Raw genomic sequence first — 26787 nt, 5'->3', positions numbered from 1 at the left:
CACTGTTTATTGGCAGGGGAAGTGGGGGTGGAGTAACCGCTGCCTCTTCCCTTGTTATTATTTCCTCTGTAACCTCCTCGAAAATAGCCTCTGGAGGAGTTAGATTGGTTGTTCCCTTGGTAAGAGGAGGAGGAGTTTGACAGTGTTTTTGAGCCACCCCTGTAAAAGGAGCGACAAACGGAACCCCTGCTAGAAGGTAATTGTAGGGCTCCCAGGGATTTTCCAGTTTCGGTGTCTCTCTTTATTTTTTCTAATGAAGTATCTACTGTTGGCCCGAAAAGATGCTCTTTATCAAAGAGCTGATTAAGTATGGAGGATTTTACCTCCTGCTTGAATCAAGAGATTCGAAGCCAAGCGTGTCTCTGCAACAGTAAGCTAGTGTTGATAGCATGGGAAGCTGTGTCCGCTGCATCTAGGGTGTATTTGAATACAACAATAATTAGCAGCCTGTGAAGCTACTGTCTTACCAGAGGCATCAATAAGTTTAGACTCCTTATCAGGAGGAGGGGGCGTCGCCTGTATTTTGAGAGTTAGCTCTCTTGCGGGCATTAGATACAAGAGTCTAAAGGCAACTTACCTTTTATGTATGCAGGGTCTGTAGGAGTGGGCTTTTATTCTTTATCTACTCTAGGTGTCAGTATCCTGGCACTAACTGGATCTTAGAATACCTCGTCGGTATGTTTTAACGTGCCCTTCAGCATGGGCAAAGTGTTAGTAGACCTTTGTGAGTGTGCAAATGTTTCTACAAGGAAATCCTCTTCTAGACTGTCTGTATGTAGCTCCACCCCATGATATTGGGCAGACATGTTGATAAGTTGTGCAAAGCCAATGTTGTCATCAGGTGGGGATGGCCTGGAGGGATACAGGTCAGGGTCATTATGTTGATCTGGATCCTTATTATAATCTTCCCAGGGATCAGTGTCATTTGATATGTCCGGCTCTTGTGGGATATCATGATCGTCATCCCCATCCCCATCCCCTTCCCCAGAATCGTCATCCTGTGGGTCAGGTGAAATTGGAGGTAGTGGTGAATTTGATGGTGTAATCTGTAAATTGGGAATAGGAGGAGAGGTATGCAAGGGGGAGAAGGGTTAGTACCCATATCTCTTTTTTTCTTCAGAGGTATAGGGGCATCTTCTGAGAGGTCTAACTTCTGTTTTTTAGGAAAAGTAGCCAGAAGGTGTCCAGTTTCCGGATCAATACGAAGTCTTTTTTGTTTTGGATCCAGAGGTGTGTCTTCGGATGGAAGTTGCTTGGAAGGGGTATCTTTCCCTTTAGGAGTGGATTTCGACATTGAAGATTTAGTCTCAGTGTCTTTGGGAGCCTAGTGTTTCAAATTTGAATGTTTAGTTTTAGCCGGTTAAGGCTCTGGAGTTTTCGAAGGGGCGTGTTTCGGCTCCGAACTTTTCGGCGCGGAGGGTGTTGGCTCCGAGCTTTTAGTAGGCTGGGACGATTTTGGTTACGAATCTTTTGTTTTGGAGGGTTTCTGCTCCAAATTTTTCGGTTTCTTTGGTGCCAATGGCGTGGGAAGTGCCACATATTTCTCCTTATGTTTTGCCGAAGGTGTTGGTTCAGCACCAGAATGGGGCCAGCTCGAGTCCGAACAGGAAGGCTTGTGTTTATGTTTCATAGCTGGGCCGGAGGGTGGGGCATCTGGAACTTTTTCTCGGTGTTGACCGAAGCTCGAGGGTGATACCGGATCCTTATCTTTTGTTTGAGTGGGCACATGGGGATCTGTAATCACGGTACGTTGACCCGGAGTGACTTTCAGGTCTTCCTCCATGTTGGAGTCTACTTCGGACACGGAGACCAGTTCTCCTTCTTCGATAGGACTGTGGTATTCGCCGAAGATGTCCGGTAAGGAGCCGCTGAAGCGTTGCATGGCGACGAGCCCGACGATCACGTCTTCTTCGATTGGAATGATCGACACGCGTCGCAGGATTTTTCTTCGTGTTCCAGGAATAAGCATAGGTTACAGACCACATGCAAGTCGGTGCGTGGAAACTTAGCATGACACCCGGGACATGGCTTGAACGGAGTCCGTTCCATGGACTGCTGGCGTGGTAGGCACGGGCAGGGCCGACACGAAGTTCCCGATCGAAGGTTTTCACACTGTACAGGAGACGCGTCGAATGGGAAACCGTGATCGAAAGACAATACCATCTAGGGTAGAGGATTGCACGTCGAAGGGGTTCGAAAAACGATACCAAACTGCAGCAATACACATCCAAACCCGATGGCGGATGGAGATGGAGTTGATGCCCATGCGCACTATCACAGAAAGGAGGAATCACCTACCTCGTGACTGCAAAGACCTCTTCGAACAAAAAAAAAGTGCAAACATCCGGACCCAACACCAGATGGCGATCTATGCTAACGCATATGATCTACAGCTCATATGCCTCAATTCGTGTGTTTTAGAATAACTTTTTAGGACTCTGAAGATACTTAATTGCATCATAAAATGGATAGATTTGAATGTCATAATCATAAGCTCATAAATGCCCACATATTTTAAACCAAAACTTGAGGATTAAAGTGATGCCATTGTGATTAAATTTCATATCTATGGACAAAAATGTAATTCATAAGCGGTTTATAGCCAGTTCCTGGTCATGCAAGGACCTCCTTTTGATTAAAGGGGGTTTACGTATTGTTTAGTATCAGAAGTAAGAGGATACACTTCCATAGTGCACCACAAATAAAACTACCAGCATATCAAACAAAGTTTGTGCAACTATCAAGGTACATACTCATGTACGTTTCATTGGAAGATTTCCAGCTTGGCCAGGGGGATATTCAATTGTATATGAATCTATAAATGCTGGAGAACTATATTTACGGGTACGTAAACTGCTTTCTCCACTTAATATTCCTTTCTCAAGTTCTTCAAAGCCACATTCACTCTAAGAAACAATACTAAATTAATTCTGATGGTGCATATTGATTTTATCATCTGTGAGCCTGTGATTCAATACTCTATTTCTACACTTAATCTCCAGAAGAGTAGTCTCTCCATTTTTTTGGTCAAGAGAACATAATTCAAGTGCGAGCTACCTAAATGAAAATAGGATTTCCAAAGCTTCTAAGCAGCTGTTAGTTTGGTAAATTGCACAAAGGACTCTTAATTTTCGAGCAGGGAAGTGCTCATTAGATTGCAGCCAGCCTTAAACTGGGAAGGCAACTTACTCAAGCTTTCTGGTTGGATACAGACATCAATTAAAGGATAGAGGGCAGGTGAGGACAAGCACAAACACGGACATCAAGGGAGGGAGAGAGGACGGGGGCAAGCAACACGGAGAAGGGAGAGACAGAGCAGGGAGTAGTACACGAGGAGGTCAGCTGAAAAACTCTACCAAAGTGGTTAAACCTAAAGAAAAAAGTAGTGCCTAAAAGAATGAGCAATGGAAGGACAAATAATGCATCCATGCTCCATGGGAGGGACAAATACATGAAGAGGAAGTAAGCCTGCAGCAGCCAACCAATATGAAGCTAGCAAATGAGTAAAAATGAAATCAAATATTAGTAAGTAATGAGTAGCCTCCAAGCCCATTAACAGTAAACAAAATGTCTTGAATGTGCCGCCTGGGCGAGGCGAAACCTAAAAAGACAGCAACATGGAGAACTAACATACAACAATAACAAATCTTACCGTCATGCCATATTTTATTATCAGTTTCATAAGATCTTCCTCAATAGTGGCAAGGAATGTTTCACTCGGGTGTTCCATCAAAGGCACAACCAACTCCAAAATCTTTGCAACATTGCAGATAACCATGAAATCGTTCTGGGTCTGTAACAATTTTAATTAAGAGTTGGCATTTATATTGCAACTTTAATAGTTGAAGTGGCAGCTGTACGATATATAAAAAAACAGCAAGATTGCAAAAGGCCAATGTTGAACAAGACCATTTATTTACAATTATATTTTTCTACGACATATGACTAAAAGACTGCTGCTTTATTGAAGCACTTAAGAAATAATCAAACATACATTCTTATTGATGAAATTCTTATGTACTGAAAATAGAATGCTACCTACCCGAATGAAGATTTTTGCAGTTTTAATAAAAATAAAATACACGATTGCAATCTTTTGCCAGATAGTGGCGACATGTGGAAGAGTAAGGGAAAGAAAATGTTTGTGAGCGTAAGGATAAGTTACTTACCGCTGGTAATGTTCCGATGTACGACAGCTCCTTCAGATCCTTATATAGACCCCTTCCAAAAACTTCAGATTTTTTCAGCAACATGCAATTTCCAGAAGCAGGTGGCGCTGTGCGACCTCAAGAGCAGTACTGCACGACCGCAAAGAAAGTGGCGTAAATATGTACACATATTTTGATTGCCACAAGAGCTGCGGACACCAATTCGGTTAATTTCTAGAATACTAGAGGCTGGGGATGTAGTAGTCAAAGTGAGATTTTGCTTATAAATCATAAAAACTAATTATTAGATCAAGAGAAGAGAGCACCAATTATCAGTGGGAGCGGTCATATCCATCAGTATAAACAGCAAGTAATATATTCTAATGAACACTCCTTTCTGCAGATTCCTTATGGAAATCACTTCCACAATATCCATTAAGTGAACGGTTTGAGAATACCAATAAAATACATTCTTTAAAAAAAAATGAAGTAAAGATTTGCCAAACTAAGACAGAGACAAGGTTCCACCTCAGGGCCATAATGCCTGTCAAAGGAGTGTATAGAAGAGCAGGTAACAGTCCCACAAAATTTAAAGACAAAATGAGCTTTCTTTGCCCAGTTGACGCGAGCCATCTGGGGATCACATCCACGCATATTGTTGGATAACTACACTGGTGGGAACTGCCTATCCCAGATAATAAGCGGTATCAAGGCCAGCACTAATCACATATCTGACTGTATCCTGACCATACAGAATGGTATGAGCCAAGGATGCCCTAGTTCTGCCATTACTGCCGAATGACCCAGAGAGCGGACATATATCAGTCCAATAAACATTAGTGACCGACATGAATGCTATGCTCGAAGATAACATTTGTTTTCAGAAAGCCTCGATCATCTTCCACTACCTTTCTGTGGCGGGGGTAAGGGGAGGGGCAAATGTAGTGGGGATTACCTTGCTGGTTGAAGCCTGACCTACCAGATTCTCTGGAGTAAGATGCCCCTCACCCGCAGGAAGCCCAAGAAGAAAATTTAACCCACAATTTGTGGAAGTATCAACTAACCTGCCTCCTGTAAGTCCATGTAAATGTTGTAATCAAAGGGCTATCAATTATCCCCATCACTGCCATCTCTTAGTAGTGGCAATCTCTGATCACAGTTGGAGTCAAAAAGACATGGAGCCTCCAAGGGAATCTCTGCTGTAGTAGAAGCATAGAATCAGATTCAGGTTGTATGGGTAACAGATGCGCTGTAGAGGATTCGGAGTGTGATCTTGGTCAAGTGCCAGCTGAAGCAGGTTCGGGGGTCAGACATCTGAATTGGTACTGGAGTCTCCTCAGGCATCTGCGCCAAAGGAGGGACAGATGCGGGACTCTGAGGGAGGGTGGAAGTCTGCACAGGAGTCCCTGCAGAACCCTTGACAAGTCCATTGGATTCAGATAGTATAGAGGATGTAGCTACAGAGGGTAAGGACTGGTAGAAACTGCAGATCCTTGGGCCGGATGGTGCGCCAGAGGGAGTTGGAATAGAGACAAAGATATGCAGCATATCCTCCTTAAAGGCCTCACCCTACAGCAGCCTGTTGGCCCAGGGAACTCAGGATGCATCAAGATAAACTGTAAGATTTGCTCCTCAACTGGACATGAGGGAAATTGGCACATCTATGCCCTTGGAACTTATCTTTTGATGGAGAGTGGTGGGGTGGGTTTGAATTTCACACTTCACTTCCTATGGTTCTGCTTGGACTTTGCCTTACTGGAGGACGTAAGACAGCAAAGACAACTTTTTGCGGCAGCGGATTCGCATCTTTGATTTGGAGCAGGACTTGTTTGAGGGCTCATGACTTATTCCTTTGTTCTGCTTCATGGTTCTGAGTCGCTTTTAGATCATAAGACCGACACTGGTTTTCTGCACTTAATGCATGGTTTGAAGCCTGTAGTTTTAGGCGAACATACTGTTCCCTTGCACACCGGATTTCGTTTTTGGTGTTGCTGAAAGACTGATGTGCATATGAGCAGAACTCCAGATTCAAGTGCGAAGGTGTGGAAAATATGGGAGTGAAGTCAGCGCCCAGGTGTGGGGCTTATATGAGGCTCTGCTCTGTCACTTGCAGGGAGGAAAAAAGCCTATGCAGAGCCACCTAGCAGCACGTGTGTGGACTAGCAGACAAGTTGCATACCTTCAATAACACCGTAATCTAGCCACAGATTCTGTCCCAGGCATCATGCTGAATTCAGAAACTTTTGCTTGAGCAAAACCTTTGTGCGCAGGTAGGTGGGATCAGTCGGCTCAGCGTGACCTTGTTGCCCGCGCCGTAAGTGACATCCGTGCCACCTCAGCACCTCAGGTCACTTACTTTTTGCGACTTTCCATGCCAGGAGTACGGAGCCATGAAGTGCACTGACAGTGGTGTGTTAAGAATAACTAGGGCCCTGAATGGGATCAGGACTAACCCTAAAAACCTATTCGGAGTGCGGGGAGGATGGTAAGGAATCTGCAGCTAGATTTATGTCTCTACCAGATAAGAAGGTACCAAAGGTAAGTAACTTGTCCATCTGATAGACATATCTAGCCACATATACCTTACCTTAGAATAGATACCCCAGCAATACAATTCCCAGAGGGACTGGGAACAAGATTAGACCAGGAAAACCTGCAGGACAGAGCAGCCAAAAAGGCTGTACTTGAGGACTTGACTGTCCAGGAAGCAGTGCTTGCCCACGAGCTGCCTGAAAAAAATCAAGGACTGGAACACCAAGTTGCAACGCAGTGGCAGCAGCCTTACGTCTGGTGGAATAAGCCCTTAAGCCATCAGGAGGTGGCTTCTTGGCCCCTAGTAAATTTTGATGCAGAGGACGATCCATTGCGAGACAGTCCTCTTCTGCAACACACAATCTTTCTTTTTTTTTTTCTTAAATATTTATTTTTATTAGTTTCAATTGTAGTTATGCATACATTAGAATCAATATTTCAGCAATCAATGAGTATGTATGTACAATGGCAGGGAAAAATCACATTAACAGGTTCTCTGCTGCTCGATCACCCTCACGTCTCATTTCCAGCTCTAACGTCGGGGAAATACAGAGATTACCACGGTATACATTCCATTTGCCCCATTTCCTATCCCACTTCTTTGGGCATCCCCGAATTATAAAAACTTCCTTTTCTGCGATCATACATTTAACAACCTCCTGTAGCCATGCTCGTGTAGTTGGAGAGTTCGCCGCCCCCCACCTCTTGGCTATTTCTCTTATGACCAGGGTGTATCTAAGTGTGGCTAGCTGCTGTTCCACCTCTGTAAGATCTGTTGCCGCCCATATATGAAGCAGACCCAACCCCGGTGTGAGAGTCAGTACTTTCCCTAGGGCCGTTTGGATACGAGTCATGGCCCCCTCCCATATCTGTAGAAGCTGCGGGCATTCCCATATCATATGATAAAAGGTAGCTGTCTGGTTACAACCCCTGAGACAGAGTGGATCAGTCCTGGCCCCTATCTTTGCAAGTGTTACTCCCGTTAAATACGATCTATGGAGAATTTTGAATTGTATCAATCGGAAGCGGAGGGTGATGGCCGCCTCTCTAGGGGACATCTGTGCTGCCTGCCAATCTTCATCTTCAAGTGGTCCCAAGTCTCCCTCCCATTGTTCTCTAAGCTTGTGCAGCGTGTCAGGTATGTTATTACACAGTTTTTTGTAGGTCAGTGAAATGGCTTTGGAATGTAGTGGCCCATCAAGCAGCCGATCCTCCAATGGTGACGACACCGGTATCTCTGCGGGGTTCGGCAATGCTGTGATAAGGGTGTGCCGGATCTGCATATATCTAAACTGTTCCCCTTGCGTCATCGCGCACTGGTCGTGAAGCTCCTTAAAACTGAGGATCGACCCCTTTTTAATCAGGTCTCCTACGACGGAGATCCCGATGGTGTCCCACCTATCAAAGCCAGGTTGATGGCAGAGAGAACCCAACCTTTGGGCATACCACAATGGCGTAGCCTTTGTGAGGACATTTGACCACCCTAGTCGAGAGTTGGCTCTGTGTCAGATATCAACTGTATGAGAGAGAGGCCCCAAATATCTCCCACGCTTCACTTTGGAGTACAGCGCTCCTAGATATCCTGAACGCCCCGTCTGATATCTGTTGAGCATATATGCGGGATCATTAGGAGAGCGGTAAATCCACTGATTTATCACCACTAATTGCGAGGCCCAGTAGTAAAGTCGAAGGTCTGGGAGGGCTATTCCTCCATCGTACCAACCTTTCGTTAGTTTTTTGATGGCAATGCGGGGGGCCTTTCCATCCCAGAACAAGGTTCTAACCTCACTCTCCACCTCTGTGAAATATGCATCCGGAACTCGATATGGGCAATTCTGAAAGATATATAAAAAGCGGGGGAGTGCTAGCATCTTAAATAGGGCAGCACGACCAATCAATGATAAGGGCAAGGATCTCCAGTGTTTAACATCTATTTTAAGCCGGGCCAGTGGAGGGGCCAGGTTACGACCATAAAAAAGGGCCTGATCAGACGTAGCATATATTCCCAGGTATCGAAAGCCGTCCCCCGCCACCTCGATTGCGCAGTTTGGGGGGAGACGGGGTACCTGCCCCCGTAGCATGAACAGCACCGACTTACTCCAGTTTATTTGGTAGCCCGAGTACTTTCCAAAATTTGTAAATGTATCCAGGACGCCACGAATGGACTTGTATGGGGAGGCTAGGTACAGGGATATTCGATCTCCCTGACCCTCCGACAATTTTAAGCCCCGCACCATCCCATCTCGACAGATTCAAGCGGCCAGCGGTTCCAGCATCAAGGAAAATATCAATGGGGACAGAGGGCAGCCCTGTCGAGTTCCCCTTCGTAGTGTGAATGTGCGTGAGGTATAGTTATTAACTCTCACTTGGCCCTTTATATCTGTGTAGAGTAGGACTTCAAACAAATATGGCCACTCAATGGAATCAAACGCCATAGAGGCATCTAATGATAACACCACAGCATACTCCTCCAGAAATTCCCTCTGTGCCAGCACATTGTTGAGTCGACGGATGTTCAGTGCTGTGTTGCGCCCGGGCATGAACCCCGACTGGTCAGGGTGCACCAGTGATGAGATAACCGGGGCCAATCTGTTGGCCAAAACTTTAGCTAGGATCTTAGCTTCCGAATTGATCAATGAGATCGGCCGGTAGGAGCCGCACTGATCCCCAGGCTTCCCTGGTTTACAACTATAGATGCTACTCGCTGGTCTCTGGGCAGCTTCCCTTGCTCATAGTTTTCATTGTACATGGCACGCAAATGAGGGGTAACCTGTGAAGCCGTTGTTTTAAAAAATTCAATGGGGAGCCCATTGGGTCCCATGGCTTTCCCGGAGTGGATTCGACTTATCGCCTTGTGGATCTCTTCATCCGTCACCCTCCAGTGCTTCCCTGTCTGTTTCTGAAAGAGTTGCTATACTACTATCAGAAAGAAGTTGGCGGGAATCCACCGCAGTGTATGCAGTGGAGGGAGAGTAGATGCACTCTAGATGATCTGCAAAGGCTTGTGCTATATCTTTGGGATGCGTTATGGTACTGCCATCAGACGGGAAACAGCCTTTACCACAAAGGCTTTTCTACGCGTTACGTTTACAACGGTACACTTACCTCGTAAACGTCTTCACAACGTGTATTGCTTCCACGACCGTCTTTACCACGCAAGCAACGTCATTACGGAACGTCTTCTTCCTCATCCGAAAAAATGCGTCAGTCCTTTTTTAGTGTCGGTGAAGACGTGAGAAAAAGGCAAAAAAAAGAAGAAAGGGGGATTGGGGGGTGGTCTCCCCCCCCCTCCCCCCCCCCCCCCCAAAAAAGAAAAAGCGGGGTAAAGGAAAAATCGAGGTAAAGGCAATGCGTAGAAAAAACATTCCGTTGCAGCGCATGCGTGGTAAAGGCATGCGTTGCAACGGAATGCGTAATAACGACATAAATTCCATCAGACATGGTCAGGCTCGGTACCCACCTTTCCCCTTGCTCTCTCTTTTCCAACCAGGCCAGCATCTTCCCTGTCCTGTCTCCGAGCTCACATAAACGATGTTGTATGTTGAGGTGTTTGGCCAACATATGTTCCCTAGTTTTGATCCTATACTCTTCACGTTTTATTTCAAGGAGATGCACCACTTCCTCTGAGGGCTTATCTGAGCTTTCTTGTCCTAAGTCACGAAGTTCGTTTCCCAAGTGGGCTAACTGGCTATGCTTCTTCTTTATGTATCCCACCTTCAGTGACAAGGCATGTCCCTTTATCACCACTTTACAAGCCTCCCATAAAGTTTCCGCTGATTCTACCGAGCCTGCATTTTCATTGAAATAATTACAAGTTCGCTGACATAGTTCTGCTTTAATATCCGGGATTTTCAGTAACCACGAGTTTAATACTATTGAGAAACGTGGCTGTCTTTCCCAGTGCGTGAGTTCAACTGTAACCGGAGAGTGATCTAAGATGCCTCTTGGCAGAACGTTGGGTTTTTGAAAATCTCCAATGGAAGCCGCGTGCGTTAGGAAATAATCTATTCGAGATGAGCTTCTATGCGCATTGGAATAGTGCGTGAAGTGAGTATCATTGGGTTTCAGAGTGCGCCACACATCTACTAGACCCATAGCTGTGGTGAATTCCCTCATCTGCACATTAGGACGTGTCCCGGCCCGCCGGGGGTATCTATCCTTTTCTTCCTCCATGATCATGTTGTAGTCTCCCCCCATTACCAGTGTGCCCACCGGAAGGTCAGACAAGATTTTCCCAAGAGCTATCAGAGCTGCTTTACCCAACGCAGGAGGCAGGTACACTGAAATTATGTTAAGCGCTCTCCCTTCCCATTGGGCTTCTAGGAGAGCAAATCTACCCCCCGGGTCTGCCCAGGTATTCTTTACCATAACAGCTAGGTTCTTAACTAGAATCCCAGTCCCCCTGGATCCCGTAGTAAAGTCAGCATGTACTAGTAGTTTATACCCCTATAGTCTGAGGGCTATACTTTTGTTCCCCTCATGTGCATTTCTTGCAACAATACTATGTCCGGGGCCTGTCGTTTCTGATACTGCTGGACAACCCCTCGTTTAATTTTATCCCCCAGTCCGTTTACGTTCCAGGAAAGTATAGAGATCAACGAGTCCATATTACCCCCCATCATCCCAAGTGGCGACAATAAAAATGCAACAGTTTAGCAGAAGTACATGTTTGACAATCCCCGGTGGAGATGTAGCCAGGGCATAGCCTGGCTTGTCCTTCCGATCACTAAAATCTGGTGCGGACTGTACATGTGGCAGTATGCATAGACTACTTTGTGAATCAAACTTTCCTAAAGATGATAAACACCCCCCCCCCCCTCGCCGCCCCCCTCCCTGCCCGTGGATTCAGAACTACCCACTCCCCAACTAGGCAGAGTGCCTCTCCCCCACCCAAAAATACCAAAACGTTTGGGTATGCGGTCTCCCATTCCCGTCTACAGTCATCAATGGTATACCTCAATTCTAGGGGTTCCCAGCCCGACCCATGGAGGAACAAAGTAACCTTAATCTCGAAGAAAGCCGAGCAACAGTAACAAATACTCTATCAAATGCCCTTCAAATCAGTAAGTCACTGTTAAGATAGGAACGTTCTCACCAATGTCCTGAAGCATCCCTGGAGATAGAATTCTTCTGCAGTCCCCCGCATCTGTACAGCTGTTCCACCAAAGTTACACCTATGGGTCTTTAGTACCAGCGGGGCAATCCTCTGTAGGAGTCTCCTCGGTCTCTCTGTGCCTTCTTGTCCCTGTATTGCGATCTCGACGGTGGCCACCTCTTGTGCGCCATCCCTCCAACCAGTCCCACGAGTCTTCTGGTGAGGTGAAGAACCACGTCTTTCCTTCAGATTCCACTCTCAGTTTCGCTGGAAACAACATGGCATATTTCACCTCTCAATCCCGGAGCTCTTTCTTCACTGCCTGAAAGCTACACCGTTGGGCCTGGACCCTGGCCGTGAAGTCTGGGAAGAACGTTATGTCGCTGTTTTCTACCTTTAGTGAGGGCCCCGCCCGTGCCGTTTGCAGGATAACATCTCTGTCTCTGTAATTAAATACTCGGGCTATTAAGGGTCTCGGAGGGGCCCCAGGTTTTGGCCTCCCTCCCGGGATGCTATGCGCACGTTCAATGGAGAATATACTTGGAGAGACTTTTAGGCTGCAGATGTTTCACTATAAGATCTTCGACAAAGAGGTCCGCTGCTGGCCCCTCCGCCCGTTCGGGCACACCTAAAATGCGGATATTGTTCCTGCCGGCCCTTCCTTCATACTCATCTAGCTGTTGAGCCATTTTCACGTGTTGACTCTGAAGCTCGGCAACCTGGGTTTGCAGTTGAGCTGTATCATCCTGCAGCGACAACGTGATAAATTTTAGGTCCTTAACTTTTTCGTCCATTTTCCGAAAGTCCGCCCGCAGTAGGGATACTTGAGTGGTGACGGAATCCAGGGAGGACCTCACTCCACCGATGGCCTCCAGCACATCCAGACTCTTTTTGCGACCCTGGGTCCTCCGGTCGCTGCGTCTCGGTCTTCCCCAGTCTTATTCAAGGCGAATTTTGCAAGCTTACCCTGTACGCTCGCCTTCGGGCCTCGTCCGGTCGCCATGACTGATGTCGCGGTCTACGGGGCAGCAGCTGAGAGGAGGTACCAAGCAGATCAATATGGTCATACCTAGGATTAGCCCACTGAGATCCTGTTACCGCTGCAATCCACGGCTCCAATGGGTAGGCTTCCTGCCGACTCGGATCATGAGGTTGCCCTGGTGAGGACCCCCCCCAGCCCCTCGCAGCTGTCAGGTCAGCGGATCGCTATCGCCTTCTTCTGCTGCAGCGAACCTCCCCAGATCAACAGGGAGGGGTCACCTCTGGCGTTGTTCACAATATCCACTCCCCCCCCCCCCACCCCCCCACCAATCTCGGAGTGCAGCCTTTGTTGTCCAGTAGTGAGGGCTCTTACCTCACTCAGCAGCCTCAGGGGTGAGCCTCAGGGGTGCCCCCCCCTGCACGGAAGTCTGTTCAAGTCCTCTGGGGGAGGGGGGGGGGGGGAGGGCTGCAACAGGCAGCTGTGTTCCAGGCAGAAACAGCGGGAAGGGGGAAGGGGGCGGAGAGCTCAGGTCACCCAGTGTCCGAAGGGCCAGGCCCACAAACACCCTCACCTCAGGCCCGCAGTCCCCCGAGCTCGGCCGAAACAAGCGTCTGCTCCGCGTACAGAGCACCTCCCGCTGGGGCCTGGATCGCGCTGGAGATACCAGTTCAGTCGCGCTCAGCGCGGCCCGCGAATCTGCCAAAACCCGTCCGGGGGCACAGGATCCCACCTCGTCTTCTCGCGATTCACTGGCTCCTTCCCCAGCGACACCAGGGCTCAGGGAAGCCTCTGCTTAGGCCTGCAAGCCAGAGCCTCGAGTATCGGCGTCACCCGGCAACTTCACATGCACTCCTCCTGCGCACAGGCTCTTAATCATCCCCGGCGCCAGGCACACCAGCCGCCACGCGGCCAAGGGGAGTCACCTCCAATTATGTCTTGTCCGATGTCGCCAGAATCTTTGCTTCCTCAGCTACGGGCCCAGGTGCCGTCCCATTCACCAGCCGCCGTCCGCCTCTGGTTTTGCGGGCGATTCCAGACACCTGTCGATGCCAGTGGAGCCAATTGCCTGCCAGCGGCGTCCCCTGTGTTGGGAACCGTCTTTTCTGGTAATAATACTGCTGTTATGAGGTCAGGATAGTGTCGGATTTGTGCCGGGAATGAAGAGCTCTGCTAGCCAGCCGCCATTTGCTTCGGCTGCTAGCCACGCCCCCTCCACAATCTTCCTTCCAGCACTAGTAACTTCCCTAAATTGAGTGTATAGGGGCACCCCTGAACTTTGATCCTTAGATTCTTGGCGACCGAAAGAAGGAGGAGCGAAGAGCCGTCCCAGCAGTATAGACTCCAGATGACAACTGACTTGGCCCCAGCCCTACTGGCCTGTCAGTAGCCCTCGAATAAACTTGCTCCAAAAAGCGACTCTTCCTGCTGGCTCAGCAGCCTGCAAACCCCAGGGAGGACTGCCTGCCTTCCCTAAAGACCAAGAATTCCTGAGGACAGCGGCCGTGTCCACAAAGAAACCAACACTAAGAGCTCCAGTACCGAGCTGAACCGCACAACCAGACCTCCGGCCCTGCCTCTGCACCAGACGCCTACGGCCCAAGTCGAAGTGGCCCACCGGTCCAAAGTTTCCCCAGCCGTCCTGAGCTTCAGTCCACTCCAGAGTGACCGCTCATGGATCCACGACGACACCTGCAGCCTCAATATGAGGGAACGCCCCTAACCGCGACCAGGACCGGTAAGGATCTTATGTCCTTAAAGGACACACCTGAACCTGAAGCCCCCATGCCTTTTGGAACCTGACCGACTGTGCCCAGGTAGGTGTCCTTCAACAGCCCAACTTACCGCCAGAGCCACCGATTCCGTTCGTCCAGCTGCCTGGTCCCAGCCTGCAGCCTTTGATCAAAACAGTCATCGTATATTGATTTGCATTGGGTGCTCGGCGCTGTGTTGGCACTCCATCGCTGTGCCGCTGAGGATGTGTGTTTGGTGCTGCCCCTTGGGCCCCACCAGCGCTGGTCTAAACCCAACTCGACTTTAACCTACTTTTAACTGGCACCTCTTTGAGTTCCCCTAATCTCCACTGATTAACATTGCTAGTGACCAAAGTTTATCTCTGCACCCAGCCGCCCCGTGCTGCTGGTGGTGGAGTCTCTACACTTACCTGACCCTTGCCCAGCATTGATCCTAAAACCTAAAGACTGGAATTGTAAGTCGTGTACTTGCATTATTGTTTTCCTTCCATAGGTTAACATTGAAATGCTTGAAAAATGCACTAAGTGTGCACATTTTATATTCAAAAACTGATATTGCAAAACTTATTTTACTGCAACAAAGTATCTTTGGTTCTAAGTGATAAACATACAAAAAGTAATACATTTACAAACAATTGTTCTCGGATTTAGTCACTGAGTGTGTGTAATCATTTCTTGCCTGAGTGTGTACAACAAATGCTTAACACTGAACTCTGATAAGCCTGTTTGCCCACACTACCACAAGAGAGCATTAGTATTATCAACTTTAACCTCTGTAAAGCCTCTGGGGATCCAAAGGACTGTGCACACTATACTTTACTTTGCTAAACTATATACAGAGCCAGCTTCCTACAAGGTCCCAGTGGGGCACGATGGAAGGTGCAGGTGAAAACATATGTACAAGCCACTTAAGAAACCTTTTTACAATAGGGGATTTAAACAAAGAGGAATGGCCCAGCAGCCTCAAAAAGGCAGACAAGGCCGAAAGGTATCCTTCAAGAGTGCCCAGAGGAAAGCCCTGCTGGGCAAGGGACAAAATAAAGAGAAGGACCTGAGAGAGGGAAGCAGATAGAGGATCAGTAGCCTGTTCTGTACATAATTTTAAAAATTTCTGCCACCGGCAGGCATACTCAGTCTTGGTAGAGGGACATCTGGCTGCCAAAATAACATCACAGACATCGGGAGGAAGATCAAATGCTTTCAACTGCCGCTGCTCAATCTCCACTCATGAAGGCATATAGTTGACAGGTTTGGGTGGAGGACTTTCCCCTGCTGCTGCTGCGACAGAAGATGCTCCTAAGGGGCAGCCTGATCGGAGAACTGATGCTCATCTGCAGAAGCTCGGGATACCAAACTCGCTGTGGCCAGTCTGGAGACACATGAATTACTTGGGCCCGGTCGCTTCTGAACTTGAGCACTCTGGGCAGAAATTATATGGGTGGAAAGGAGTATAGCAGACCTGAGCTCCACTCAAGATGAAAAACATCTTCAAGCGACAGCTGCCTTGGAAACTCCAATGTGCAAAACTGCTGGCATAGAGTGTTCTCAGTGGAAGTGAACAGAACTAACCTAGGCTCTCCAGACTGCTGAAAGAGACCTTGTGCCACCTCCGGATGGAGACGCCATTCGTGAATGACCAGGCACCGATGGCTGAGTTAGTCTGCTCTGGCGATCAGAGAATCCTCCAAGTGGTGAACCAACAGGGATATGCCCTGATGTTTCCGCCATGTCCAGAAGCAGAGAGCCACCTGACAAAGGGCCCATGAACCCACTCCGCCCAGTTTGTTGTAGTACCACATGGCGGTGGTGTTGTCTGTGAACCCATGCACTACTTTCCCTTAAAGAGAGAAGGAATGCCTTCAGTGCTAGTCTGATGCCCGAAGCTCCAAAAGGTTGAACTGGAGACCAGACGCCTTTGATCTCTGCCTCTCACAGGTGGCCGCCCCATCCCAGGAGTGACGCATCCAGCACTACCATCAGATCTGGTTGGGGAAGGAAGTGGTATCTACCTCTGATCCAATCTTGGTTCGTCAGCCACCACTGCAGTTGCTGCGTAGTTCCCTCTGATATCTGGACGTAGTCAGAAAGACTCCCCTGATGCTGCGCCCACCGGAATTTCAGGTCCCTCAGCAGAGCTAGCATATGCCATTTGGCATTATCCACCAGCAGGATAGAGGCTGAAACATTCAGTATCATAGCCCGAATATCCCAGACTCGCTGCTCAGGAGGATAGACTGAATTGCACTGTGTCCTGAATCGCTCCACTAAAAGGGAGCCAGATGTGACTTTGGCACGTTGATAGTGAACCCCAGTGAGTGCAGGAGGTCCGCCATAGTCCGGAGGTGGGAGAAGACAGTCTGGGACAAGTCCGCCATCAACAGCGAGATAGGGGAAGATTGGTACCCCTAATCTGCGCAGATGAGCTGCGCCCACCGCAATCACCTTTGTGAACGCTCAAGATACACTGGTAAGGCCGAAGGGGAGCACGGTGAACTGAAAGTGATTGTGGTTCACTGTGAACCATAAGTAAATGTCCTTGGGCAGGCAGGACGGGAATATGCTAATAAGTGTCCTGCAAGTCTAATGCTACCATCCAGTCTCCTCGGTCTAGGGTAGAAAGGACCTGGGCTAAAGTGAGCATTTTGAACTTCTCTTTCCGGAGAAAGAAGTTGAGGTCTCGGAGGTCTAGGATAGGACGCAGGACTTCGTCCTTTTTGTGCACCAGAAAGTAGCGGGAACAACAAGCATGTTCTACTTCAGACACAGGTGCCCTCTCTATGGCCCCCTTGGCCATGAGACCCGTAACTTCCATGCCGATAAGTGCCAAATGATGCTCTGACATACGGTCGTAGGAGGGTGGCATGGAGGGAGGTGTAGTCTAGAAGAGGAGGAAGAAGCCTCATCGGACTTTCTGCAGAACCCACCTGTCTGACGTGATAGACTGCAAACGGAGGAGGTGATGGCAATTCTTGCCTCCAACTGGCCGATGATGGACCTGAAATGTTGGACTAGGAGGGTTGGGAGGCAGTGGCAGGGGGGAAAGGGTGGACTGGCCCAACCACTGGCTCCCGGACACACGAGGATGCTGGATCCCACATCCACGCAGATGTTAGACAGCTTGCATTACTCAGAGGCTGGGCTGGAGGCTGGGCAGGACATGGTTGGGCGCCCCCTTCCGTAGCCACGACAGGCAGACTGACAGGGACGGACTGGAGGCGTGAGGCCCAAGGATCTGGCTGTAACTCAAGATTCCTTGGAGCATTTAAGGGCAGAGTCTGCCTTCTCACCAAAAAGGCGAGTGCCATCAAAGGGCATGGCCATCAGTGTAGATTCTCCCGTTTGTAAGTGCATCAGCCATTACGACATGTAGAGTGGCCATTCGTCATTACTTGATGACCATCTCTAAATTGGCTGTACTGAACACTGTCATTTTTGGTATCAAACATGTTGGAATCATACCCCACACCGTACACGGTGTGGGGGTATGATTCCATGCACTGTAAAGGTCCTCTGGGAGGCCCTCAGTGCTTCTGGTACCAGTCTTCCAGAACAAGACCGCAAGCTAGGGCTGCTGCCGGCCAGAGACAGATTTCTGCCCCCCTCCCAGACAGGATTTAGTGTATAGGGACAGGGTGGGGGCGCTTGCCAGCGCCACTGAGACTGCTTGAGGGGCACATTTGATGCCCTCCTTGCATACTCCAGTTCAAACAAGCTCAGGGAGCCGTTGGCTCCTACTCTGGCGTGAAACTGGACTTAGGACATCGGAGTATCCTTCCCACTGTCGTCCTCTTCCTCGCCGTCTGGGTAATTCTTTGAGAAAACTTGCTTGCAAGAAAAGGAGAAGGAAGGTAGCCCGGGGACGCCACATGCCAGGTAAGTGGTTTTAATTTAATTTTAAGTCATGTAGAATGAATTGTTAATATAGGGGGGTGGGGGTCGGCCACCTCCGCTCTGAGTGTGCGGAGATTTGCCTTCTCAGCGGAGGAGGCAAATCTTCGCACACTCCGCGGGTGGAGCGGAGGCCTCCACCCAGGGTTACTGCGGACTTGACTGTCCAGGCAGAAGTGCTTGGCAATCATGTGCAAGGATGCCCACGTTGCTGCCTGACAGATGTCCAGGACTGGGACACCCCAAGCCAAGGTCGTAGTCACAGCCTTTCCCCTGGTGGAATGGGCCTTTAATCCCTCAGGGAGCTGCTTCTTTGACCGGGCATAGCAGGTTTTAATACAGAGAACGACCTAGCTCCAAAGTACCCCACAAAGAGTTGATCGTCCACCTGGAACTCTTTTGTGCTGTCAAGGTAGAATGACAACTATCTTTTTGGGTCCAGATGGTGGAGACGCTCCTCTTCCTTGGAAGGATGAGGGGGAGCAAAGAAGGTGAGCAGCATGATGGATTGACTGAGATGGAAAGGGGTCACAACTTGTGGCAAAAATAAAGCACGTGTGCGAAGCACCACTTTGTCTGGGAAAGAAATCATGTAGGGAGGCGTGCAAGATAATGCCTGCAACTCACTCACCCTCCGGGCAGATGTTCTCGCCACCAGAAAGGTTGTCTTCATGGTAAGCAGCCAGAGGGAACAGTTGTGCAAAGGCTCGAAGGGAGCACCCGTAAGAAAAGTAAGGACCAAATGAAGGTCCCACTTTGGCATAATAAAGGGAAACAAGTGCTCAAGCCCCTTCAAAAACCTATTTACAATTGGAAACCTAAAGAGAGGGTTGGTCTGGCAGCCACAAAAAAGTAGATCGAGCAGATAGATAACCCTAGAGAGTACCCAATGCAGAGCCCTGCAGGGCAAAGGTTAGAATAAATAGCAGAACAGTGGAAAGAGAAGCAAAAAGAGGGTCAATAGACCTTTCTGTGCAGTATAATACAAATGTATGTACCCAGAGGTGTATACCTTCTAGTGGAGGGCCGCCTGGCTGCCAAAATAACGTTGCATACCTCAGGAGGAAGGTCAAAAGCCATCAACTGTTGCCGCTCAATCTCCACACATGGAGGCATAGAGTTGACAGGTTTGGGTGAAGGACCCTCCCCTGCAGCTGCGACAGAAGGGGCAGCATGATCGGAGGATTGATGCTCATTTTCAGAAGCTCTGGATACCAGACTCTCCTTGCCCATTCCGGAGCCACAAGAATGACTTGGGCCCGGTCGCTCCTGATCATCTTCAGAGCCCTGGGCAGAAGTGGTATGGGCAGACAGCAGGCTTGAGCTCCACTTACAATGAAAGGTGTCGCTGAGCAATAGACGCCCTGGAAACTCCAGCACGCAGTATTGCTGACACTGCGGGTTCTCTTCAGAGGTGAACAGAACTAACCAAGGACCCCCCCCCCCAGTGCTGAAAGAATCCTTGTGCCACCTTCGAATGGAGATGAAATTCGTGATCCGCTAGGCATCGAAGGCCGAGTTTCTCAGCCCTGGCGTTTAGAGAACCCTGCCAGGTTTTGAGCCACCAGAGTTATGCCTTGCTGTTCCAGCCATGTCTAGAGACGTAGGGCCTCTCGACAAAGGGTCCACAACCCCACCCCGCCCTGCTTGTTGCAGTACCACATGGTGGTGGTGTTGCCCATAAACAAACCTGCACTAACTTCCCCTTGACAGAGGGAAGAAATGCTTTCAATGCCAATCTAATCGCCCGAAGCTCCAACAAATTTAAGTGGAGCTGGAGACCTGTCCCCTAAGCTCCACCTCTCCCAGTTGGTCGCCAAATCGCAGAAGGGACGCATCGGTCACGACTGTGAGAACTGATTGGAAAAGGGAGAGGGGTCTGTCGTTGACCCAATCACAGTTCTTCAACCACCACTGCAGATCTCTTGCAGTTCCTTATGAGATCTCAACCATGTCGGAGAGATTTCCTCAGTGCTGTGCCCACTGGAACTTCAGGTCCCACTGCAGAGCCTGCATGTGCTACCTGGCATGCCTTAAAACAGAATCCAGGAGGCCATGACGCACAACAGCCTCAGAGTCAGTCTCTCCAAAATCCAGGATAGATGCTGAAACATCGGAATCATAACCTGAATATCCTGGACTAGCTCTCGGGAGGATAGGCCTGAAACTACACTGTGTCCAGAACAGGGCCAATAAAAGGGAGCGTCTGAGAAGGAGTCAGGTGTGACTTTGGCACGTTTATAGAGAACCCCAGCGAATGCCGTAGTTTGACGGTAGGAGATAACAGCCAGGGGCGAGGATGCCATGCAACAGTCAGTCGGCGAGGTAGGGGAAGACTGACACCCCTAACCTGTGCAGATGAGCTGCGACCACCACCATCACCATGGAGAACACCCGAAGGCTACTGGTAAAGCCGAAAGGAAGCACGGTAAACTAAAAAGTGCTTGTGGCCTACCTTGAACCGCAGGTAACGCCTGTGGCTCGGAAGGATGGGGATTTGAAAATACGCATCTTGCATGTCCAACGTTACCATCCAGTCTTCTTGGTCTAGGGCAGACAAGACCTGAGCTAGAGTGAGCATCTTGAAATTCTCCTTCTTGAGGAAGAGATGGACGGTTCGAAGATCTAAAATGGGTTGTAACCCCTGTTCTTTTTCAGAAAAAGAAAGTAGCAGGAATACAAGCTACTGCCTACTTCTGAATCCTGGAACATTTCTGTAGCTCTCTTGGCCAAGAGAGCTGTAACTTCTTCCTTAAGCAATTTTAAATGATCCTCCGCCATCCATTCTTGATTTGGTATAATGGGAGGAGGAAAAGGAAGGAAAGGCAGAGAACAACCCTCCTGAATAATATGCAAAACCCAATTCCCAATTGTCCGATGTTATGGACCTTCAGAGTGGGGGTGGGGAGGGGCGAGGGAACAGGGCTGCGAGGATGGATTCTCCTACCAACTGGGGTGGTGTGGTCTTGCAGGAGTGCTTGGAGGCTGCGGCTGCAGACGGCAGGGTGGCCGACTACTTCTGGTTTCCATTCCTTGGATGGAATGAACCGCGTCCACGTCCTCTCACGTCATGGGAAATCTGCGTAGGACGGTGGCTGGGATATGACAGACACAGATGGAAACTGCTTCCCTTGCCACGAAAGGGTTGAAAGCTAGACTGGCCATGAGGTGTTGGGAGAGGCTCAAGGATCTGGCCGTAGCTCAAGAGTCCTTGAACCTGACTAGGGTCTTTTGCTGCCCCAAGCAACTGGCTCCCGCTAGTTCTGGCCCCCACCTTGGGGTGGAGAATCAGTGGGAAAACCAAGCTAGGAAGAGATGTGTGCCCACCTTTGCCAACCCCACACCTCAGGTGGAAGGGGTGAGGTGAAGCACACAGCTCAAGTCCCCTCCATCTTGACGTTGGGGGGGGGACTCAGCCAATTAGGGCGGGTAACATAATAGGGGGTGTACCCACCCCAAGAAAGGGACCCATTGGTCCTTGCCTGCACACCCTTCTAACTCCCCTAAATGTAGTATTTAGAGGCAACCCCGAAACTTTGCCTCCTCAGATTCGAGGAACAAAGAAGGACCTAAAAGCCGTGCTTACCCAGGAAGAAGACACCAACTGCTTTGGCCCCATCCCTACCGGCCTGTCCTGAATCCGACCTGCCTACAGCGAAGAATTCGGCATGTGAAGCAGCCAGCAGCCACCAAGAGCCCAGAGGACCTCCCCTGCACTCACCTTACAGACTCTGTCCTGCAAGCACCAGATTTGCTCAAGAAAGACTCCAAGGCCAGAATCCAGAGTCTCCGTGATTCTGTACCACTCTGCAGCGGACACCCACGCCTGAGTTCGAGTGGCCCAACAACACAAGGTGGTCTCCGCAGTGATCGTGACCTAGGATCAGGTGATCCTCAACCTCCCTCAAGCTTCAAGAAGACGCCTGCAGCCTCAACCTGCAGGGTCCCCCCGACCGAAACCGGAGCTGGTAGTAAAACCAGACCACAGAAGACACCCCGGCACCTGACGCCCCATGGACTTGGGTGGCCCAACCAATGGTGTCCAGGCATCCACAGGACCCCAACTTGCCTTTCCAGCTGGTGGTCACCTTCAGGAAGCCTACCTGCCCAAGCCTGCAGCAACTTCTTCGTACCGAAGGTCTCCATTGAGAAGCACAGGGTCCCGACATCCTTTTGGCACCCTGCACCCGGCTGCCCCAGCGCCACAGGTGGTGCAGCTCCTGTGCTGATTGCTGGCCCCTGCAGTGCTGGCCTTAACCCTGGAGCTTTGCTCTCACACCCGAGTGGCCTGCTCATAGGCAGTACCCAACCGAAGGCCCCCTTAGCCCCATTGGTTAACATTGGGCCCCTGCACTATGAACACGGCTGCCCTAGTGCCGCTGGTGGCGCCAACTCGAGTGCCCATCTAGACCATGGGAACCTTGGTCCTATCCCCCAAAACTCCCACTTGTAAGTCGCGTAATTACCTGAGAAACCGCTAACACTGTTTCTCCCATAGGATCCCATGTTATGAGATTTTGGGCCTAAAATGTTTTGTGTTGAAAAGTTTGTATGGAGAAAAGAGAACAAAACTGCAAAGTATAAAAAGTCTTACTTAATGTTCATTGTCAGATGATTAAAGGTGGTATCTAGGCATACCACCCCAGTTCTTAAAGTAATCCAAAAGTAACTAAAGTATTCTGAAAGTAATTACTGCGTAATTCAATTGCATTTCAAAGTGATACAAACTTGTAACAACTGCGAATCCATCCTCAATTGCATTTCTGTGTAAGTGTTTACAATTGAAAGTGTATTTTACCTACCTAATTCAGCCTCTGCTATACTCTGGGGACTCCCTAGACTCTGTGCACACTCTACATTACGTTGGTATAGTATATACAGAACAAGCTTCCTACACTACTTTCCTACACAATCCTAAACACCCCAAATGAAAAGAGGAGACTAACCTTGCCCAGTCAAGTCATCGTTTTCTAAGTGGAAATATCTGGATAGTCCATCTGCGTTGGCATGGTTACTCCCAGGTCTATCTGCCACAGAAAAGTCCATCACCTGTAGGGAAATGGACCACCTCAAAAGTTCGCCATTTTCACCTTCATTTGTTTAAGCCATAAGAGGAGCTTATGGTCTGTCTGAACAATGAAGCGAGTGTCAAACAGGTATGGCCTCAACTTCTTCAAGGCCCAGACCACAGCAAAGGCCATCCTCTTAATAGCTGACCAACACTTCTCCTTGGGGGGGAAACTTCCTGCTTATGAAAGCTACTGGTTGGTCCTGGCCATCTGCATTAAGTTGTGGTAGAACTGCACCTACCACTATCTCAGAAGCATCTGTCTGGGCAATGAAGGTTTTGGAGTAATCAGGACTTTGCAGGATAGAAGTAAAGCACATGGCCTGCTTCAGGTCACTAAATGCCTTTTGACAGGTAACTGTCCACTGAACTTTCTTAGGCATCCCTTTGGAGGTGAGATCATTAAGGGGAGTCTCTGTGGATCCATATCCCTTAGTAAACCTCCTGTAGTATCCAACAGGCTCAAGAAAGGTCTGACCAGAGTCTGGGTAGTTAGTAAGCCAATCCATTATGGTCTGGATTTTGCTCTCCTTTGGCTGAACATGGCCTCCACCTACAAGGTGGCCTAAGTACACAACCTTACTCTACCCTATCTGGCACTTTGTGGCCCAGATATTGAGGTCTGCCTTTTGCAGGGACTCCAGAACTTTCCCGAGGTGGACCAGGTGTTCCTCCCAGGTGGAGCTTAAGACAGCAATATCTTCTAGATATGCTGCACTATAGGCTTCCAGACCCGTTTGGACTTTATTCACCAACCTCTAAAATGTGGCAGGTGCATTCTTCAAGCCAAAAGACATCACAATAAATTGATAATGCCCACTGGGGGGTGAAAATGCTGTTTTTGGATTGGCATCATCACAGAGTCTGATTTGCCAATAGCCAGCAATCATGTCAAATGTACTGAGATACTTGGCAGAGGTCAGAGTATCAATCAGATCATCTGCCCTGGGATTGGATGGACATCAGTCCTAGTGACTGCATGGAGTTCCCTGTAATCCACACAAAACCTCATCTCTCTTACCATCTTGGGTGTGCGATTTGGCACAAGGACCACAGGACTAGCCCAAGGGCTATGTGAAGGGTCAATGGCCCCCCAAATCCAGCATCTTTTGGACCTCAGTCCTAATGCAGCCTCTGACATGGTCAGGCTGGCTGTAGATTTTACTCTTTACAGACTGACTGTCACCAGTGCACACTTCATGGGTACACCAGGTGGTTTGACTGGGTGTCAGAGAGAAAAGTCCAGAAAACTAGCTGAGAACCTGTTTACAATCAGCTTGCTGTTGACCAGGAAGGCTGTCTGCCAAGACTACTCCCTTCCACTGATCCAACAGCAGGGTCCTGAGAGAGGAGATCAGGGAGAGGGTCACTCCTGTCCCTCATCAGTGGCCATGAGCAAGCTCATGCCAGCCCTGTCAAGAAATGTTTTCAGGTGGTTAACATGAAGTAACCGGAGGGGACTTCTGGGAGTGCCTAGGTCCACCAAGTAGGTGACCTTACCTTTCTTCTCAAGTATAGTTTGGGGACCACTCCATTTGTCCTAGAGAGCTGCTGGGGCCACCGGCTCCAACACCCAAACTTTCTGTCCTGGCTGGTAAAACAGTCAGTACAGCCTTTTGGTCATGCCAGGTTTTCTGAAGCTCCTGGCTGGCCTAAAGATTTTTGCTGGCCATCTTTATGTATTCAGCCATACGCGAATGCAGGCCAAGTACATTGTCCACTATGTAATGCTTAGGGGGTTTGAGAGGCTGCTCCGGCCCTCCTTAACCAGACACAATGGACACCCTAACTGGATGTTCTAACAGACGCTCAGATGGGCTGTAGCCCACCTCCCTCTGAAACCTCTCTGTAGGCAAAGAGAAGGTAGGGTAGTAAGATATCCCATTTTCACCTCAGATTTTCTGGGAGTCCCATGATCATACCCTTGAGGGTCCTGTTGAACATTTCAACAACCAATTACACTGTGGATGATAAGGTGTGGTAAAGGTAGTAAAGGTATAGTTTACATCACCCTCCTTCCACATAGCAGTGATGTAGCTAGACATTATGTTTGTACCACTGCCTGGCAAGACCTCCATAGGAAACCCCACTCTGGAAAAGACTGCCCAGAAGGGACCTAGCCACCACAGGAGCTGTAGTGGTCCGAAGTGGAAAACCTTCTAGATACCTAGTGGAATAGTCCACTATCACTAGGATGTAACTATGTTCAAATGCTGTGGGAGAGCTAAGGGACCTACAATGTGTATCCCTAACCTCTGAAAGGGAACGCCAACCACTGAAGTGGAATTAGGGGGTCTTTGTAGTGCCATCTGACTTGGCAAGTGACACAGAAGAGACGAAACATTTTGGTATCTTCAGACATATGGGGCCAGTGAAAGTAAGGGACAAGCCTGCCTCAAGTCTTGCCTTGCCCATGATGTCCTGCTAGGAGGATGTCATGTGCAAGGGATGATAGAAAACCCTGACTTTTTGAGGCATGACCAACCTCCTGGTGGCACCAGGCTTGGGATCTCTACACTCAGAAAATAGGAGCCCATCTACCCAATAGATCCTATGGGACTCACTGACATTCCATGCCTTCTCAGTAGCAGCTTGCTGTCTGAGTTGTTCAAAGGAAGGGCAGGTGTTCTTCTCCAGACTCAAGTCTGCCCTGGAAGGGCCCCCCTGCCCCCAAGAACTATGCCTGGTCAGGCCTATGTTCCTCTGGGACAGTTCCTTCACGGGGGCTGAGGTCATGTCTCTCAGGAGATTGATTCTCAATGTGAGTCTGAGAGGAGGATTAATCATTACCCTTCCTGCTCCTTCTCTTGCGAGCTGGCTGGTCTGTTCTTCCAGGATCCAGAGCTCCCTCAGATTAACTGTTTGGCCTGAACCCTGGTAACAGCAAAGGCACTGGCAGAAATTCCCATCATCTCTGCATGTGTCCCGATTCTACTTCAGACCAGGCTGAAGTTTCTAAATCATTGTCCAACAGACTGTCCACAGGTAGGTCTGTGGAAACCACAACTCTTTTAGGGCTAGTTACCTCATCCCAGCTGAGATTCGTGACTGCCAAGGAATGATCAGTCCTGACATTGCTTGCATTGGTCACTTGGTAAATTTGACCAAGTAGGATTTGCTCAGGAGACACAAATGTATCCGTCACCATAGTGACACTGGCCCCTATGTCACTGTATGCCACAGCTTCCTGACTATTAATCAGTGGCTGCTGTCTGTACTTACCCAAGTTAGTGGGACTTACAAATAAAGTGGCAAGTTGCATGCCACTGTCAGACAAATACAGCCTGAGTGGATGTTCTGACTAGGCCAGAACCCACTTCAGA

The 26787-nt window shown here is 49.0% G+C and overlaps 1 protein-coding gene across 16 annotated transcripts in view; it reads right to left on the bottom strand.

Annotated features, from left to right (window-relative positions):
- Positions 1–26787, bottom strand: part of NIPBL (NIPBL cohesin loading factor) — a 1722939-nt gene that overhangs the window by 354165 nt on the left and 1341987 nt on the right. For all 16 annotated transcript variants that reach the window (XM_085631078.1, XM_085631072.1, XM_085631074.1 and 13 more), the window contains one exon: positions 3653–3793. In XM_085631078.1, the coding sequence (XP_085487204.1) occupies positions 3653–3793 (141 nt within the window). The remainder of the gene's footprint in view (positions 1–3652; positions 3794–26787) is intronic.

Source organism: Triturus cristatus, chromosome 2_1, assembly GCF_964204655.1.
Source record: "Triturus cristatus chromosome 2_1, aTriCri1.1, whole genome shotgun sequence".
NCBI lineage: Eukaryota > Metazoa > Chordata > Amphibia > Caudata > Salamandridae > Triturus > Triturus cristatus.
The sequence above is the reverse complement of the archived record's forward strand: the minus strand, read 5'-3'. Positions and strand labels throughout refer to the sequence as shown.